This window comes from Phoca vitulina, unplaced genomic scaffold (assembly GCF_004348235.1).
Source record: "Phoca vitulina isolate PV1807 unplaced genomic scaffold, GSC_HSeal_1.0 scaffold8, whole genome shotgun sequence".
Lineage (NCBI taxonomy): Eukaryota > Metazoa > Chordata > Mammalia > Carnivora > Phocidae > Phoca > Phoca vitulina.
The window spans coordinates 47,673,764-47,694,116 of NW_022589711.1; the positions used below are offsets into that span (position 1 = coordinate 47,673,764).

Here is a 20,353-nt window from a genome sequence, read left to right on the forward strand (position 1 = left end):
GACTGTCCTTGAAAAGTATAAAGAGTAGTATTGTAATAAGAAATGGAAGGGCAAGTTAAAGTGTGCAGTATAACAATTTTCAGACTTTTCCTCTCAGTACTTCACATGGTTCAGAAGAATAAGCCAAAGGTTGATTGATTTTGGGGGGCATGTCCCAAAGTGGCTCAGTGCAAACAGAACATTTTTGTCTTAATTTTAGCTTAAAAAACTATGGGGGGAAGTCATGGGTAATTTGTATTCTTAACTATAATATTTGCATATAGGTATGGGTACTCAGTGCGTGGAAATATAGTGAATAAAAATTCATTTTTGACTTTTTCGTTTGGAAAAAGATTTCTGGTTTTGAGTAAATGCCCTCATCTCTTTATATGTTGCTCATGTACTGTCATTTCCAGAAATGGATCTTGATGGGTCACACTCCCAGAAACACAGGGTTATAGGTTACTTAGGTGAGAATTAAATGAGATAATAGATGAAGATCACCTTACAATGCATAATATGCCACATTAAGAGTGAGGGGTTTTGTTTGTTTTTGTTTTTGTTTTTAAATCTTAGTGTTCTTTACAACTTAAATTCTCTCAGAATTGGGTTTTATGCCCAAGTAAAAAATTAATAGGGGAGAAAATGTTAAGATGTAGGGCAGGAGGCTTCTTGGCTTAGACTTTCTTTGACATGATTAGGATCAGGTACAACAAAGTTAACTAACCATTGGTATAATTGATGCCCTTGCAGGAGGGAGCACTGGCAGCTGCTGGGTAATTTGAAGACTACCGTGGAGGGTTTGGTGTCAGCCAACAGTCCCAACGTTTGGTCCAAGTATGGTGGCCTGGAACGGCTTTGCAGGGACATGCAGAGCATCCTCTATCATGGGCTCATCCATGACCAGGTATGTAAACCTCTTCTTTTTTGCCAGATTAACTGACCACTTGTTGGAAAGAAACAGTTGCATTAAGTTGTTGGCAGGGAGAAGATGAAGGCCACTAGTTTGTGAGCCCTTGAGGGTAGAACTGTAATATGAGGAGGAGGAGGACAATAAGGATAATGATGATGAATCACTAGGATTTTTCTCTTAGGAGCACCTTAGGGCACATCTGAGAAGTATTTACAGAATATTGTCATTTTTAGAATATCCTCAGCATCATTTTGTAGATAACTTGTTGATTCTTGGGAATGGTAGTTTTAGTTATAGCTTAATTTTTTTAAATATAAACTTTATTGATACTGAGTTTCTTTTCTGTAATATCCTCAAACACTCTAATAAACTTTGAGTATTGATAAGGAGTGAAATGTAATAATACTTAATGGTTTTTGCTTCATCTTTGGCAATTACTCCATTTGCAGTGTTTTAAATAAGGTTCAGATCTGGATAAAATTGTCAAGTGAATCATTGGCTCTGGTATCCTCCTACTTTAAAAAATCAGACCTCACAAATATGTGCATAATCATGTATTCCCAAACACTCATGCTCATCCCATGTCAGGGTCTAGTATTCTTCCCTGGAACTCTCTCTCTTGAGCCAAGCTTGTCTAGAATTTTTTAATCAGAACTTATTCTCAACTAGACTAGCAATCACATTGAAAAAGAGCTAATCAAATAATTGGCATTAAGGTATTCACAGTTGATAGGATTTAATATGGTACCCTCCCTTCTAAAAATATGTGTATATTACTTCTGAACAGTGTCTTCAAACTAATGTTCCTGTTAGATATTTTCAGAATTCAATGGAGAAGTTGGCTTAGGTTAGATTTTCTTTATTCAGAATAAGTTCTGAAATTGAGGCTCTGTCGAAGAGTTTCTTAATGGTTATTGTTATTCAAACACCATTCTGGGAATTTGGAGGCAGCATTGTGTGGTACACTGATAAAAGTCTTTGGAATCAGATAGAACCTAGATTGAAATCTAGACTCAGTGCTCAGGTGCTTGGGAAAAAAAAAAATGGAGTAGTAGTTACCGTTATAGACGTCTGAGTTGAACTGTTCATATTTTAATCCCAGCTTCAGCACTGGGTAGTATTGGGTAAGTTACCGCTTTATGCCTCTGTTTACTCATTTGTAAAATGAGATAACCCTGGTACCTACCTCATAGGATTATTGTGAGAATTAAATGAGATGATATACATGAAAAGCTTTAAAAAACATAAGTTGACAGTTGATCTTAACTATTAGGCAATATTAATTTTTTTGAGGCTTGTTTTTCTCATCTATAAAAATGAGGATAATGTTATTTATATCGTAATGTTTGATGGAAAGATGAAATGAAATAGCACACAAATTTGCCTATGCAGTTGGTGGCACATAGGAAATAATAATTGTTTCTTTCATTTTTTTAAGTTTCAAGTTACATGTAGTCCTATGGAAAAAAAATAGTTACGAAGACTGGAATTTATAGAACAAATAAGTCAACCCACTGCAATCTGGTTTTTGCCCGTACCACTGGTGATCTTGCTACTGAAATTTAAGTAAAATCATGTCCATGTTACCAGATCCATGAACATTTCTTCTTCTTTGAATGCTGTCATATGTTCTTCACTGTTGACCATCATCACACCTTGACTTACATGTATGGCGTTATTATCTTTTTTTTTTTTAAAAGATTAAATTTATTTATTTATTTGACAGAGAGAGACAGCGAGAGAGGGAACACAAGCAGGGGGAATGGGAGAGGGAGAAGCAGGCTTCTCGCGGAGCAGGGAGCCCGATGCGGGGCTCGATCCCAGGACCCTGGGATCATGACCTGAGCCGAAGGCAGACGCTTAACGACTGAGCCACCCAGGCGCCCCAGCATTATTACCTTCTAATGTCATAGAGTTCTCCTCCCTCTGTGACCATTCCTTCTTAGTTACTTTCCCTGGAATCTCTTCTTTTTGGATTTTAGCATTTAGTGGGATTCTGTCCTATGTCCTTATCTCTTCTTACTTTGTACATTTTCCTGAAACAGCCTCATCTACTCGCATTGTTTTAACTATCACCCATGTACTGAAGACCCCCAGCTCAGACACCTCTGCTGAGCTCCAGATCCATAAGACTAGCTGTCTGCTATACATTATCATATAGCTGTCTGTTGTACAGGCCAAGCACAAAACGACCCAAAACAAACTTATTTTCCTCATGAGATTGCCCTTCCTCCTATTTTTAACACTAATTTGTGGCATTGCCAGCTACTCAGTCCCAAGCCAGAAACTTGGGAATCATGCCACATGTTGTACAAAAACTCAATACAAGTTTCCCAGGCTGATGACCAAAATAACTACTAGATTAGTGTCACTACCATTTTAGTGGTTAAGCACTTGCATCTTGATACCAAAAAGGTTCTTTTCTTGGCTCTGTTACTAATTTTACATTGTCATCTAGAGTAATCACTTCACCATATTACAAGGCAGTTTTCCCATCTGTGCCAGAAAGAGAAAATGTCATAATGAAATAGTAAAGTCAGTGGGATTCCAAATGAAGGTTGTTTGGTAAATGCAAAACAATATTAACGTATCTCGTTAGAATTATTAATGAATGATATCTGTGAAAGCATGTCGTTATCAGAATGAAAAATATTAAAGTATATGGTCATCTGCAAAATAGCGGTAGTGTTCATAAGTGAAAACAGAGTAAACCAGGCAAATCTGTCATACACACACTTTTCAACTACAGGCTATAATGGAAAGAATCATAACCAGAAGATCCATACCAGTTTCACTGCTGCTCTGTTCTGCCTTGTGAAGATCTAACAATTAATGTCTGTGTCAAGGACTTATTTTTCCCTTTCATTTCCTCCCTAAAGATTAAGGCTTTCAAAGGCTTCTGGCTGCTGCGTCATCAGGAAGCTATTCTGGGTGTTGTGCCCTTGGAGAGGGGGAAGGGATGCAGTGATTCACGCTGGTCGTATCTATTCTGTGTTTTCATGAGGATGTGTTATGGAATGTGAACCTTATTTTTTTAAAGCACTCAGGGCCTTATGAAAGCTATAACATCATGACCGTATTTTTAGAGGGATCTCATTTTCCCTGACAGCCTGCATCGGGGCTCCCTTTTAGTTTTCCCATAAGGCAAGGCATATTTGATCTTTTCTTTTCAGCTGCTTAGAAATGTGGAGACACTCAGTCCCTAAGATTCTTCAGCTGAATAGGAGAAATAAAAAGATTCTCCTCTTTTCCACCACCAAGAAGAAACTTCTTCTTGGCAATATAGGTGGCCCGATTTAAAAAATAACAATAACAACACAAAAGACCTCTGTGTATTTTTTTTTTTCTGAATATATGTTATATATTTTTATTTGTTGAAAATTTGGAAAATACTGAAAAAGAATTTGAAGAAAGTAAATATCACCCTCAAGTCAACACCAAGGATTATTGCTCTTTAACATTTGGGTAGATCTTATTTTTTTCTATGCATTTATGTGCTTTTTAAAATATTAAGATTGTACTGTATATATCATTGTGTAACTTGCTTTAAAATATTTAATTTTTTAAATAATACATTTTATATATTTAGTTTTTTAAATAAACAATACATTTATATGGTTAAAAAAAGCATATAACTATATTCAGTGAAATATCTTGTTTCCTTCCAGTCCTGTAGGTAACTGCTGTTTACCAGTTTCTTTCCAGAGAATTTTTATGTTTATAAAAGATTTTATGAATACTTTTCTTTGCTACACTTCTTGATTTTTCATACAAATAAAAGCATGCTATAATTACTATTCTGCACCTTGGTTTTTTCACTTGATATGTCTTGTGATTCATTCCAAATCATTACATAAAGTGCTTTTCTTTTTTACAGCTGTCATTCTATAATATTCCATTGTATGTACCATAATTTATGTAACCAGTCCCCTGGTAATGGACTTTTAGATTACTTCCAGTCGTTTACAGTTAGTAACAGTGCTACGGTGAATAAACCTAGTGTCATTTTGCCCTTTACCATAGGATATTCCTAGAAGTAGAATTTTTAGGCTAAAGGGTATGTGCATTTCAATTTGGATAGATACTGCTAAATTGCCCTCCAGGAAGTTATGTCTATTTACATCCTCACCAACAATGTGTAAGAGTATTTCCTTCTCCAAACCCATGCCAGTATAGGGTGTTACTAAACTGTAAACTATCACCAATATGATAGGTAAAAATTTACATTTCTCTTATTATGAAAGATGTTTAGAGAGCCTTATTTTCTATGAACTTTTTCCTACTTTCCCCCGTTTCCTTAGATTGTTAGTCTTTTCCTATGGATTTGTAAGAGATTTTTATTAATGGAATTAATCCTTTGTCTGTAATGTGAATTGCAGATATTTTCTTCTGGTTTGTCTTTTGCCATTTCATATGGTGGCTTTTATATGTAGAAATATCTGATGGGGGGGCAAAGGGAGAGGGAGAGAGAACCTTTTATTTATTTTGAGAGAGAGCACACACATGCACTTGTAGTGGGGAGGTGCAGAGTGCAGAGGGAGAGAGAGAATCTCAAGCCGACTCCCCACTGAGCATACCCACATGGGGATTGATCTCACAATCCTGAGATCATGACCTGAGCCGTAATCAAGAGTTGGGCGCTTAACCGACTGAGCCACCCGGGCGCCCCTCTGATTTTTAGTAAGTCAAACTGATTGTTTCTTTCAGGGCTTCTGGGCTCTGTATGATCCTCTGAAAGGGCTTCCCCACTGTACGGTTATTACAAATGTTTCTCCCTGGTTTCTTCTATTAATGGCTTAATTTTTTACATTTAAACCATTTCATCTGTAATTTATTTTGAAGTTACTTAATTCCTTTGGCACACAGATCTATTTCTGGTTTTTTATTATGGTCTGTTGTTGTCTATTTTGTGTCATCTCTGCTCAGTTTAAATTATTGTAGCTTTTCATTATGGTAGGAATAGCCCCTCATTTGTACAGCATCTTTTTTTTTTTTTTCAAGATTTTATTTATTTATTTGACAGAGACAGAGATAGCAAGAGCAGGAACACAAGCAGCGGGAGTGGGAGAGGGAGAAGCAGGCTTCCCCCTGAGGAGGGAGCCCGATGTGGGACTTGATCCCAGGACCCTGGGATCATGACCTGAGCTGAAGGCAGACACTTAACGACTGAGCCACCCAGGCGCCCTGTACAGCATCTTTTGTTGTTGATTTTTTTCCCCTAACATTCAAACATTTGTCATTTTATTTAGTCCTTAACTGCTTCATCATTTTTTGGATAAGGACAGGAAAACCTTCTTATACAACATGATCTGAATCATTTCCTGATCAAATGAGGGCAATTAAGGAGTCATTCAAACATTTTATTTTATTTTAAAACATCTAAAATCACATTTATTCAACAGTCTTTGGATATAGGGCCAAAACCTTTTCTGGGAGTATGGATCCACTGATGGAGCTTCATATCATCTTTCTTGAATAAATTGCACCCATAATACATGATACAGGACTTCCAGTTTTAATTTCCTTATACTGGACTAGCAGTTTAAAGATCCAGTAATATTAGTATAAAACCTACATTTTTAGTTTTTTTTTTCCTTCTAACTTTGAAAGTTGTCTTGCCTCTACATAGTTTGACATCAAGTTTTTATAGAAGTTTCTGTGTGGGCGTAAATTTTCAGCTCCTTTGGTTAAATACCAAGGAATGTAATTGCTGGATCCTATGGTAAGAGTATATTTAGTTTTGTAAGAAACTGCCAAACTGTCTTCCAAAGTAGCTATACCATTTTGCATTGTCACGAGCAATGAATGAGAGTTCCTTTTGCTCCACATCCTCATCGGCATTTAATGTTGGTATTGTTTTGTATTTTGGCCGTTCTAATGTAAGTATATAGTGGTACTGTGTTGTTTTAATTTGCATCTCCCTGATGATATATGATGTGGCATATCTTTTCATATGCTTATTTGTCTTCTTTATATCTTCTTTGGCAAGGTGTCTGTTAAGGTGTTTGGCCCATTTTTTAAGTCAGATTGTTTGTTTTCTTATTGTTGTGTTTTAAGAGTTCTTCATATATTTTGGATAAAATTCCTTTATCATATGTGGCTTTTGCAAATATTTTCTCCCAGTTTGTGGTTTGTCTTTTCTTTCTCTTGACATTGTTGGTCACAGAGCAGAAGTGTTTAATTTTAGTGAAGTCTAGCTTACAAGTTCTTTGTTTCATGGATCATGCTTTTGGTCTTGTATCAAAAAAGTCATCACTATACCCAAGGTCATCTAGGTTTCTTCTTATGTTATCTTCTAGAAGATTTATAGTTTTGCATTTTACATTTAGGTCTATGACGCATTTTGACTTAATTTTTGTGACAGGTGTAAGGTCTGTGTCTAGATTCATTTTTTTTGCATGTGGATGTCCAGTGTTTCAGCACCATGTTGAAAAGACTATAATTGCTCCATTGTATTGCCTTTGCTCCCTTGTCAAAGGTTAGTTGATTTTATTTATGTGTGTCTATTTCTGAGCTCTCTATTCTGTTTCACTGCTCTCTTTGTCTGTTTATTCCCCAATACTACATTGCCTTGATTACTGTGCCTTTATAGTAAGTCTTCAAGTCAGATAGTGTCAGTCCTTTTTGAAGAGAAACCCTTTGCTCTTGTCTTTCAATATTGTTTTAGCTATTCTGGGTCTTTTGCTTCTCCATATAAACCTAACAATGAGTTTGTTGATATCCAAAAAATAACTTGCTAGGATTTTGATTGGATTGTATTGAATCTATAGATCAAGTTGGGAAGAACTGACATATGACAATATTGAGTCTTCCTATCCATGAATATGGATTATCTCTGTATTTATTTGGTTCTTTGCTATCTTTCATCAGTGTTTTATAGTTTTCCTCATGTAGATCTTGTACATATTTGTGTTAGATTTATATCTAAGTATTTCATTTTTGGGAGTTTTTATTTTCAAATTCCACTTGCTCATTGCTGATATATAGGAAAGTGGTTGGTTTTTCAAATTAACCTTGAATCCTATGACCTTGCTATAATCACTTACTAGTTCCAGGAACTTTTTTGTTGATTTTTAAGAATTTTCTACTTAGATGATTATGTCCTCTGTGAACAAAAGCAGTTTTATTTCTTCCTTCCCAATCTGTATGCCTTTTCTTTTCTCTCTTTTTTTTTTCTCCTTATTGCATTAGCTAGGGCTTCCAGTAAGATGTTAAAAAGTTGTGGGAAGAGGAGACATCTTTGCTTTGTTCCCGATCTTAGTGGGAAAGCTTTGAGCTTCTTACCATTAAGTATGATGCTAGCTGTAGGTTTTTGTAGATGTTCTTTATCAATTTGAAGAAGTTCCCCTCTATTCCTAGTTTACTGAGAGTTTTTATTATGAATGGGTGTTGAGTTTTGTCAGATGCTTTTTCTGCATCTCTTGATATGATCATGTGATTTTTTTTTTTTCTTGTTTGGCTGTTGATGTGATGAATTCCATCACATTCCATTGATGTGATTTGATGTGTTGATTTTGGAATGTTGAACCAGCCTTTTATACTTGGTGTAAATCCTGCTTGGTTATGGTGTACAATTATTTCTATACAATGTTGGATTTGATTTGCTAATATTTTGTTGAGGATTTTTGCATCTATGTTCATGAGAGATATTGGTCCATAGTTTTCTTGTGATGTTTTTTTCTGGTCTTGGTGTTAGGATAATGCTGGCCTCATAGAATGATTTGGGGAAGTATTTTCCCCTGCTTCTGTTTTCTTAAAGGCATTATAGGGAATTGGTATAAATAAATGTTTAGTAGAATTCACCAGTGAACCCATCTAGGCCTGGTGCTTTTGGTTTTGGAAAGTTATTAATTGTTGATTCCATTTTTCTTAGGAGGTATAGGCCTACTCAGATTATCTATTTCTTCCTGGTACTATTTGGCAGATCGTATCTTTCAAGGAATTGGTCTATTTCACCTAGGTTGTCACACTAGTGAGCATAGAGTTGTTTATAGTATTCCTCTCTAATGTCCGTGATATCTATAGTGATGTCCCTAATTTGATTTCTGAGTTAGCCTAGAATTTTGCCTAAAGAAAGGAAACCAAGTTTAGATCCTATTCACATAGATGTAACTAACCAGGAGACATGCTGGAGTTGATATTCCACTGCTGCCCATCCCTGGCCACTCAGTGTCTACTAAGCCACAGAACAGAGATCAGAAACACTGCCACACTGCTGCCAAGATCTTAAAGGTCTTCATGACTCCAGTTGGCAAAAGAGCCTGTACAGCTGACACTTCTAATTCTCACTTCTACCTTACCAGTCTAGGTGAGAAGCCCATTGACATTTGAGATGTTTTGGGGGCCATATATTAAGTTCCGATTTAAGGACTCCTTCTAGGCTGTTTATTTTGTTCTGTTGGTTAGTCTGTCTCTTAATGCTTGTGCTACATCTGTACTTCTAAATTATTTAGATTTCAGTTTTAACCCGTGCCCAGTAATCTCAGAAAGGATTCTCAAAAAATAAGAATTAGATCTTCCTAGTATAAACATTTGCCTTCTCCAGTTCAGGCCTTTTCCAGTGTGAGACTATTTTATCTAGAATTGATCATTTCTTTGACTCTAAATACAGCCCTTTCCTGACCTGGGTAGCACGGGGAAAAGCAGGTCTTTCCTTGATTTTGCAGTAAGAACTGAAGACATACATCTCTGATTTTTAACAAATAACTTAAACTCTTCACCAGTTTTAAGATTTACCTTTTGGGGCTGAATGGTGGAGAGATGAGGGAGAAATCAGATTATTTTCATTGTGTAACCTTCTGTGTCATATGCATGCATTACCTGCTCAAAAGAACAATTAAAACCATTTTTTAACAATTATCCTTAAAAAGGGTGAACATGTGTATATGTCCTTTTGATTGCTGCTGAGAACCTTTGTCGAGGCAGGGAAGGTTAGGCTTTTTTTCCCTCCTCTCTTTGAATGTCAACACCAGAACTAGATTTGGTCTAAAGTGGTAGTGATTTCTTCACCTTATGTGTTCCCACAGCAGGTGTGTTACCGCCAGACTGATTACTGGCAGTTTGTGAAGGACATCCGCTGGCTCAGTCCCCACTCAGCCCTTCATGTGGAGAAGGTAAGAACGGAAAAGTAACCACAAGGCTTTGTTGTTTGATGTTCTGTCTGAAGAGTCTCCTAGGCTAGAAGGATGGTGTGTGTCAAGTTTCCTATTAACTGAGGAAATTATTCCTGTAGGACTAATTTGGAGGGGAGGATTATTTGCTTTTAAAAATAAACCGTGTTAAACCCATTGCTCCAGGCTACTTTCTGTCCTCTGGGGAAGGGGTGAAAAAGTTTTGTTATTTTCAAAAGATCTGCATATTAGGACCAGAATGAAGCTGTTCAAAATCCTGGGAAAATGTCAAGAGGTTCCCTGAAGTGGTTGGAGAAGTAGGACTGAATGCTTATTAGTTCAATATAGTACCTCTGATTTCCAGTCAGGGAAACAGCTCATGGAGGTTAGTGACTTGGCCAAAGTTACACCGCTAGTTCCAGATCAGTCACTGCCAAATGTATGTGTCTATTTATTTAACTCTTCATTATGGAAGATTTCAAATATATACAAAATTAAAGAGAATAGTGTAATGAACCCTGAAATATCTATCACCTGTCTTCAATACTTGTCAATATCTGGCTAGTTTTGTTTCATGTATATCCCACCCACTGCCAGGTTCATTGCTGAGATGATGTCAGGAAAAGTGATTTGTTTTTTTAAATGATCAGGAAACCAAATCATAAGGTGTCAGACTGGCCTTTTTTGTGAGAAAAATCCAGAGCCCAGTGGTTTTCTTACATAGACTCTCTTTGTCCTTCTCACATAATTTTTCTTACCACCACTCCCCTTCACCTCCAACTAACTTTTCTAAACTATATTGCTGTAGTTGTTTCTTCTTAGAAGCTGCCTATGAGACCTTGCTTTTAGAAACAGCCAAGTAGAAGGAGGTTCCAAATAGAGAATGCTATGACTAGAGCCAAAATGAGATGCTCAGATGGCTTCTCTTTGGTGGAGAATCTTTGGTGGCATCTTCCCAGATCCTTTCCCCCAGGTTTTTGTTGCATTGTTTTCTGGAGACCAACCGAAATGGAGGACTCTGTGAGAGAAGCCAAGAGGTCACGTTTATCCTTCCTCTCGGTACCTCAGGCTAGATGTCTCTTTGGAGCCAGCACATAAAGAGACCGAGGAGTCAGTGTTGTCCTCTCCTAGAGCTGCATATCAGGTCTTAGCTGCTTCGTTCTTCTCCAGTGGTCTAGGCCAGCAGCGGGGCCCCTAATCCGCCCTCCCCTCTCCTTCCTCAGTAAGCTCTAGATGCCACCTGGAGGAAAAAACCCCTCTGATCGCCTCCTCTTCCTGTCTCCATTTAGTTCTTGGGTCCTTAGGCACCAGTCTTGCGGTCTTTACCAGGTTGCGTGTTTTGACCCATGCCTCCTTGCCTCGCAGTTCATCAGCCTGCACGAGAATGGCGAGAGCCGCGCCGACGGCGTGAGCGAGCATGCCGTTGCCGGGTTGTGGCTGCAGCACAGCTTGCAGTGCCACTGTCTCTCCGCCCAGCTCCGGCCCCTGCTCGGGGACAGGCAGTATATCAGAAAGTTCTACACAGGTACGTGGAGGTCACTTAGCCAGGACTGTTGCATGTAATTCTTCATCTCTCCCACTTTACTCTCCCTTTATAGGCTCTCACCCCAGGGCCCCAGACTTCCACTCGGTGCCATAGAGATTCTAATCCGAAGCATGCATCCAGTCTTCTCCTTTATGAGTAAAACACGGTCCAACTTGATGCTCAGGTCTTCCCCTACTCCCATGGGTACAAACCGATAAGAATAACCACCGTTTACTGAGAGTTTCTTATGTGCCAGTCACTGTTATGTACTGTTTACACATATACTCTTCCCAGCAGCCCTGAGAGCCGGGTATTAATACCGCTGTTTTCCAGTCGGGGAAGCAGAGCCCAAGGAGGCCAAGTCACCTCCAGCCAGGATTCAAATCTGGGACTCTGTGACTTTGAAGCCTCTTGTCACGGCCTCTCTTTTATACTGCGCATTACCTGGCCTCTCCTATACTTACACGTCCCTCATTCCTCTTCTCTCTGCAGTGGCGTGATTCTCCTCACGTCATTTTCACTTTTTGTCTCTTTCCTTCCCTGAGCCTCTCCCAGGCTGTGTAGGGAAGCCAAAGATCTCCCTGTTGGGCTCCATCGCAGCTGTAGCATTTCTCTCCCCAGATACTGCTTTCCTGCTAAGCAACGCCCACGTCACGGCCATGCTCCAGTGCCTGGAAGCAGTGGAACAGAACAACCCCCGCCTCCTGGCTCAGATCGATGCGTCTATGGTAAGGGGGCAAAGAATGATCTGTGTCTGTGCTGGGCCCCTGGACCTCACCATGATATAACCCTCGGTAGCTGACTGTTTCTTTGTTTAGGCAGTTGTGAACTGAAAGGCTTTCATTAAAAAAGAAAAAATACTTGGAGAAGAAGGGGAGGTACCATTAAGTACCTATTGAAGTAAAAAGTCTAAGCTTAAGGTTTATTTAAGGAGGGAGGTGTCTATTTTTTTTTTTTTTTTTAAGATTTTATTTATTTGACAGAGAGAGACACAGCGAGAGAGGGAACACAAGCAGGGGGAGTGGGAGAGGGAGAAGCAGGCTTCCCGCTGAGCAGGGAGCCAGATGCCGGGCTCGATCCCAGGACCCTGGGATCATGACCTGAGCCGAAGGCAGATGCTTAAAGACTGAGCACCCAGGTACCCTGGGAGGTGTCTGTTTTTTAAAATCCTTTTTAAAATCCATAGTCTGAGTAAGCTCTTCCTTAAGGGTAGGCTTGACAAGCTGGGGGGAAGAGGATGATTTTGAATCAGGAGTAAGATTTACAGTGCCATACCTAGTATGACCTAGTGTGACACAGGATCATTTCGTCCTTGAAGTATAAAGAAAATTTAGTTGCTTGATATTGCTTATTGTTAACCCTCCAATTTACTCACCCCATCACTGATATCAGTTCCTCAGCTAGAATGGAATCACAGTCCCTACTCCTTTTCAGGAGAGATCCCCTATCTCTCTTGGTTTTTAAATTTTGATTCTTAGTTACCACCTATTAAATACTTTCTATGTGCCAGGCTTGGTGCTAGGCACAATACCTGCCTCATCTCATTTAATTCTCACAGCTCTGTAAGGTAGACATCAGTCTTGTTTTATAAAGGAAGCCAGCTGAGGGACAGAGTAGCTAAGTCACTTGCTCCAAGTTTGTAAGTGGTAGGGTCCGAATATGAATACTGATCTATCTGATTTCTGACTATGTGCACAGTCTTAAGAACGTTGTTGTACTACCTCTATGATAAAGCGCTCCTGGTGTCCCACCTAGGATTCCAGTTTCAGAAGCTGTGGTAATGACAGGACTTCAAGGTTTCAAAATTGTATGCTCTAATAGAGCAGTAGAGCTGTATGCCGTATCTACAGGTCCTGGCTGCAGTTTCAAGCCTGCTGCCAAAGGTCCACTTCTCCTAGCATTTCTGTAGTGCTGAATGTTCCTCCTCTGAGGTCCTCTGTCCTCAGCTCTGACACGTTTGTTTTGTAGTTTGCCAGAAAGCATGAGAGCCCGCTGCTGGTAACCAAGAGCCAGAGCCTGACAGCTCTGCCTGGATCCACATACACCCCTTCAACCAGCTATGCTCAGCATTCCTACTTCGGGTCCTTCTCTAGCCTCCACCAGTCCGTACCTAACCACGGCTCAGGTATGGGGACAGGAAGGGGGTAGTCATGACATGTATGCCCAGCCCTGGAAAGTAGGGGACTTTGTGGGTGCACACAGGATAGTATAGATAGAGCCATGGGTTGGTGCAGTTTGTCAAATTTCATGTCTTAATAATGGACATCTTAAAAAATTATCTAGTAACTAGCCTAAGATAATTCAGCAGAATCATGGAAGTAATAGAGGAGAGAGAGACGTTTTTAGATTGCCCCGGATTCCTAATCCATATTGCCAAGAAGACATTTGAATAATAATAGTTAACACTTATTGAGGGCCTGCCATGTGCCAGGCTCTGTTATAATCAATTTATACGTATTACTTCATTTGATCCTCAGAACAGTCCTATGCAGTAGGTGTTGTTATTATTGCTCATTTTACAGATGAGAAATGTATACTAGTAAGTGATGAAGCCACTGTGTCAAGAGCCCACGCTCTTACCTTACCTTACCCGGCTTACCTGCTTCTAAGCAATTTTTGCTTACTTCACATGGCGTATCTTTTCTGAGGTGATACCATGTGTCCCGGGCACCCAGTAATGATAGGGAGTTTGGTTGTTAGTTGTAGAGAAGCCCTTCATAGGTACCAAAGATTTCCAGCTCACCTTTTTCTCCTCTTTTTAAACCCTAGAAAGAAGATCTACTTCCTTTTCACTCTCTGGCCCTCCCCGAAAACCCCAAGAGAGCAGAGAGCATGTCTCACCAGCACAGGATCAAGCCTTCCAAGCCCCCCTGCTTCCAGTCTCGGCATTAGCCAGGGATCCCCCCTCAGCTCCAGATGAGATGAGCTCTAGCACCCTGACCAGCCCGCTAGAAGCATGCTGGGTCAGCAGCCAGAATGACTCCCCCAGTGATGCCAGCGAGGGGCCCGAGTACTTGGCCATCGGCAGTCGGGACCCCCGAGGCCAGCCCGCCAGCTCTCAGAGCCACGGCAGCAGAGCTGAGAGCAGCACCTCCAACTCGTTCTCCTCCAGCGGCTCGCAGAAGCCGGCTTCTGCCGCTTCTCCCCGAGGCGAGCAGGACGGAGGCGGGCAGGGCCAGCTGTCCAGCAGCCTTCGCAGGTCCAGCTTCTCGGAGGGGCAGACCCTCACTGCCACCGGTGGAACAAAGAAGAGCCATACTCGCTCCCATTCGGATACCAACATTGCCTCCAGAGGAGCCCCAGGTAATGACAGTCACCAGCCCCAGCTTAGCAGGTTACGTTTCTGATGACCTGACGGGGTATCCTGCTTATGAAGAAAGAGGGAAGCTTACAGTGTAATATGAATACCCAGGAAATCTCTCTGAGAGTATTTATGTTAGTTCCTTTATACATTGCCAAATAGTAAATGTTTTCCTGGATTCTTTCAGCAGTTCCTTAGCATCAGAGGATAGTGTGACTAGTCACAGTTTGAGTTTTTAATGTTTCTCTCAGAGGGGAAATACTCATGAGCTTTGAAAATAACCCCATTGAATTCCTCCCCTTTCTGTGATTCCTGACAAGTGTGGTCAGGTGTAATACCAGTATGAGAGAGGCAAAGTGATATTGGGGTTTCCTCATTAAAACTAGGATATATGAGTGTGGGATGATGTGACCTAGGAAACCAGTAGGGGGGACTGACTGCTGCATCACTACTTCAGGTTGCCAGGCAGCCCGGTAAGGAGGCCCTGGCCACTGAGCCCTCCCTCACACAAACCCCAGCTGCTAGTAGAGGGCACCCTCGGCATGGGAGAGGTGGGGCTCGTTGCTTTTGCCATCTCCCTGCCATCTTCTGTCATGGGTTGTTAGTGTCTGGCAGGCTTTGGTTGGGTTTCATTTGTAGGAGAACCTCCATAACAGCAAGTATAACATGGATCTCTGCACTCAAAGCCAGTTCTGGGTAGGAAAGCCCCAGAAATAAAATATAAAAAATTAAAAAAAAAAAAAAGAAGATGATTTCCTTTAGCAACTGGAGCTGCCGTTGATTTCTCATTGTAATTTCTAGAAAGGTGAGAGCTGAGGCCCTCATCTGAAACTGCTGAGTGACAAACTTTTTTCTGTTTTCTACTCAAGATGTGGTTTGCCTGATTGGAACTCTCTAGGAAAAAAAAAATCTCCAAATCAAAGCCTGTCTTCCCATAAGCTTTCTTAGATGTGAAGAGTACATGGGTTAGCTCCTCACTTCACATCTGCTGCAGGCCTGCTGTCTGCTGTAGTCCAGGCCACCGGTCTTTGAGCATGGAAAACTTCCCTGCCCCCATTCTTGAATCCACATGGATTCCAGAAACCACGGTAACCTGCGTTGGAAAGGGGAGCCAGAGAAAACCTAAGCAAAAGGGTCTGAGGGAGAGGGGGTCGTGTGTAGCTTCTCGTATGAGTCAGCTACCTCGGTTTAGTAGCTGAGTACTTCAGCACTGGGGTTCCCTCCTGGGAGTTAAGTCCCCACCTCTGCTAGATGAAAGGACACTCTTTTTCTCACTCTATTCTCATTTCCTCTGTTTGGACTCTCCTCTGCACCTGTCTGTCTACGTACAGGAGGCCCCAGGAATATCACCATTATAGTTGAAGATCCCATTGCAGGTTTGGGAGCCAGTCCTTTCTGTCTGCCGCCTCCTCCTTCTCTGTGACCATCTTGCTTAGTTCAGAACCTCCTTTTCCATTCTGGTGTCAAATCAAGTCTGGCTAAGCTGGCTAATCCTGCTGCGATTCTTAGACCTGTCTCTAAAATGGCACCGATATTTTGCATCCTGTGTTTTCTGCCCATGACTTCCAGATGCCTCATTTAGTCTCCCAACAGCTTCTGGGAGGCAGAGTCAAGATTTATCAATCCTGTTTTGCCCAAAGGTGAAACCGAAGCCCACTATTTGTCTAAGGCATCATGATGAATCAGTGGCAGAATTTTTTTTGTTTTATAACTGAGTACTTACTATGGATTACTTTATTTTCCTTGAATTAACACCAGAATGTATTTTTTTCCCCTTTCTGTGGTCTCGGATGTGAATGCATGTTTTCTGCCTCTCCCAGAGTCCCATTTCCTTTTTCTTTCGCCTAACTTCCTTTCTCTATAAGTCCCATCCCACCCCCATTCCAGTCATTCACAGGCTTTTTCTAGTGACTTAAGTCTGTTTCTTTGGTTTTCATGGTGGTGTTCAAATGAAATGTTGTGTTCAGTTCTGGGTTCATGGCAGTATTAGTAGTAGAGTGTGTCTGCATGACTGACTGGGGAGGGAGGACTGAATGCTGTGGCCTCCTGGGCAAGCCACTGAGTATATTAGCTTGGAAAAGGGAAGGTTAAAGAGGAGGAAGTTGACAGGACCACTGTTTGGAAGAGCATTGTTATTCTTCAGGAGATGAGAAATTGTAAGAAGACTCAAGTGAGTGTGAGGAAATCTAAGTAGTAGAGCTGTTCATTTGAATGGGCAGCGTCAGGAGGTAGTTAGCTCAGGAAGCAAAGGCTGGGTGGATGGCCTTTACGTGTTGTAAAGGAAGAGGGTGCTGGTGTTGGAGTTTGTGTTGTGCACTAAATTTGACTGGGGACCTCAAAGATCCCCTCCAAGTCATAGTTTCTTACCAAGGCATCGTGGTGACTGCTGGTTTGTCTGTCGTTCAGTAGTGAGGAGGAGAGCCCACTGCCAGGACCAGCAGAAATCTTGGAGACCCAAGGAAAACACAAAGTTATCTCTTACCACATAGTAGCATTTTTTTAAATGAGAGGAGCGGCTGACAAGCTGGCACCATGTGTGGGGGATATGGGTTGGATGCCGCTCAGTCATCCACTCTCGAGCATCCTGCTCATTTCCCAGGCACCCGCCTGCTTTTCTGCCTGCTCTTCCTTCGGTAGCACTGGGAATTTTGTGTTTTCCTTTGGAGAATATCAGTTTCTCATTTCCTGCGAGCCCTGCCTGCTGCTGTTTCTCTACTCCTAACTCTCACTGTTCCTTGAAAACTTCTATCCAGCCACTTCCTACTTTGCCAGGCTTCTCTTGAAACCTCTCCCTTCCATCTCCAGGAAGGCTGGGTGTGAACCCTGTGGCCGAGCCCTTTGGGTATAGGGCCATCGTCCTTGGCTTCTCGAGCATTGTCTTGATGCTTCTTTTAAGGAAATTGCTGGATTTTATTTTGTTTTTCACCTAACTCAGAAGCAGGTTAAATATGTAGGTATGACACATTTCAGGTTCATTTCAGGTTCAGTGTAACCATTCTGAGATTGTTTAAAAGCCCAGTGTCATGGTATCAGAAAAGTTTCAGTGTGCCTATTTTTGTTTTACCATGTGAGGACTGTTTTCTACATTGGTTCTTGTCAAGAGGATGGAAATTGGCCAATATTCTTAGAACATTTGGTAAGAAGATGGAAGAAAAAAGAACTAAATTCATGAGCCCATTTTGATTTGATTCTTTTTCACCTTTGTGTTGCTGCGTTCTGGGTCATGTTTTCTCTTTTCCTCTCAGACTATACCGACTCCCCATCTCCTTTCCTCCATGTGTTCCTGCATTCTTGGACTGTTCCCCGTTGGTGTGCCACCTCTCTCCTGCTTGGGAGGGCATTGGGAATGGGAGCAGTTAAATGTGGAAACTCCAAAGTTGGGAATGTATGTGTTGCTCATCTCGTATGTGTGTTTTTACTCCCTGGTGGTCACTGACACTAGAATCCTGCAATGATAAGTCGAAGTTGAGAGGCCCCTTGCCCTACTCTGGCCCAAGCAGTGAAGTCAGCACACCCAGCTCTCTGTACATGGAGTATGGTGAGTACTAGGAAGGCCAGGGCTGCAGCTGTGTCCTTCCTCTGCTCTCCCCTCGTGCCTGCTAAGCTCTGAGCTGTCTGGCTCACGTCGGCTCCGTGGAGGGTACACACCGCACAGTCTCACCCTTCCTTCCATCATTTACAGCCCCCATGCTAGAAATCACACAGTCCCGCCATTTCTTTTGCTCCTTTCTGACTTAGGGGTGCCACCCTCTCTTACACTGTGGGTGTTATCACCATGACTGTCTGTCGCTCCAGATGGAATGGCTCTCTGAGTGGGTGAGAGGGACCTTGAAAAGAAGCCTTTGAGTGTCGAGGCTGAATTACCAGAAGATAAGCTACACATGGAAATCATCCACAGGAGGAAGCTATTTGTTCCCTTGTCTGATTCTCAGCACAGGTTTTTTGTTTCCTTTTTTGTAGGGTAGGAGGGCAAGTATGTCACCTTTAAATTTTGATGGTGAAAGGATTGTCTCTGGGCTCTCTTCATTTATCCTGTTCTTTAACTAAGAGGCTTAGTACTCAGGGATTCTGAGATTCAGAGAAATTCCTTTAGAAGGTAGACATCTTCTTTCCAACCTGTTACCTGGGAGAACTTAGGAGTGTCTCTAGTGGTAAAATCATCAGACTTCTCAAGAAGATTGTCTGTTACAGATTTCCTTTCCAAGTCAGAGCTTTTCACATCCACATTCTGTTTTCCCATAGAGGGTGGTCAGTACCTGTGCTCAGGGGAGGGCATGTTCCGAAGACCATCGGAAGGACAGTCCCTCATCAGCTACCTGTCTGAGCAAGACTTTGGGAGCTGTGCAGACCTGGAAAAGGTGAGGAATCTAAGCGGCTACTGAAGAGCTCATGAGTTGGGACATCTGGCCTGAGGGTCTGTGGGGCCATTTGTTCTAAAGAGGTTTTGGGTACACAGCAGGAACATGAGCAAAGACCACAGGTGAAAGTAAGTTCAGAGTAAAGATAAGCTCAACAAGTTCAATCTCTAGAGAACTTTTCAGGGAGTATCTTCTCCTCACTGAGTCCAAAATATTACTGGTTTTGTGTTAGAAGCTGCCTTGGGCACGGAAGTATTGCCTTTTAGCCACATCATTATTGTTTCCTTGACCCTGGAGCCTTAGGTAAAAGCTATTTCCGGAATCAACTTCTGTACTTTGTTCTAAGGCTCAGATATGTAATAAATATGTCCCTGTAGCATTTAGAGCTTACATTTACCTTAATGCTTTGTCTACAGGGGTATTTGTATATCCCTATAGGTATCAGGTAAGACCCTGATATTAAATTCTGGACTTCTTCTCTATCATAGTTTTATGTAGAAAGTGGGACAGGAAGGCCAGGCATGGCAGGTTTGAGAGCAAAGAGGATGTAGAACAATTTTTTTGGCCATCAGCTTTTCTGAGAGCAGAAGTGTTCCTTTCCCTGAGTGTTTTGAATGAAAGCAGTGCATGTCTTAGAAGCTCTACTTTCCAGCAATCAGTGAGGGGTTCAACACATCTAGCCCCTCGCGAGTCAACTTCTTTGGTACCCTCCTTCCCCCAGGAGAACGCCCACTTCAGCATCTCAGAGTCCTTGATTGCGGCCATTGAGCTCATGAAGTGCAACATGATGAGCCAGTGCCTAGAAGAGGAGGAAGAAGAGGAGGAAGACAGCGATAGAGAGATCCAGGAACTGAAGCAGAAGATCCGCCTGCGTCGCCAGCAGATCCGCACCAAGAACCTGCTCCCCGGGTACCAGGAGGCTGAGCACGGAAGTGAGTGCGGCTGTGAGCACCTTAGTTCCGCTTCTGCAGGGCTTCGGGAGAAGACTTGGTGCCTCGGGCACCTCCTTTTTTGTCTCACTTTGAGATGAAGCCAAGGGCTCCTCCGTTGTCAGAAAGATTTTTTTATGTTCCAATTTTTTTCCTACCAGACCCAGAGTCCTAGAGTTCATCCATTTCCTCCCTCAGAAATAGCTTCCAAAAAATAGGTTTCTGGCATGAGAACTAA

General features: G+C 41.6%; 1 protein-coding gene across 14 annotated transcripts in view; it reads left to right on the forward strand.

Moving 5' to 3' along the window:
* The window catches only part of RUBCN (rubicon autophagy regulator), a 72,244-nt gene that overhangs the window by 34,383 nt on the left and 17,508 nt on the right, over positions 1-20,353 (forward strand). For 4 of the 14 annotated variants that reach the window (XM_032406767.1, XM_032406773.1, XM_032406768.1 and 1 more), the window contains exons 2-11: positions 733-886; positions 9,919-10,005; positions 11,368-11,527; positions 12,149-12,255; positions 13,496-13,652; positions 14,297-14,830; positions 16,160-16,204; positions 18,271-18,366; positions 19,071-19,186; positions 19,908-20,118. In XM_032406767.1, the coding sequence (XP_032262658.1) occupies positions 733-886; positions 9,919-10,005; positions 11,368-11,527; positions 12,149-12,255; positions 13,496-13,652; positions 14,297-14,830; positions 16,160-16,204; positions 18,271-18,366; positions 19,071-19,186; positions 19,908-20,118 (1,667 nt within the window). The remainder of the gene's footprint in view (positions 1-732; positions 887-9,918; positions 10,006-11,367; positions 11,528-12,148; positions 12,256-13,495; positions 13,653-14,296; positions 14,831-16,159; positions 16,205-18,270; positions 18,367-19,070; positions 19,187-19,907; positions 20,119-20,353) is intronic. The other 10 variants (XM_032406769.1, XM_032406770.1, XM_032406774.1 and 7 more) reach the window with 7 other exon arrangements.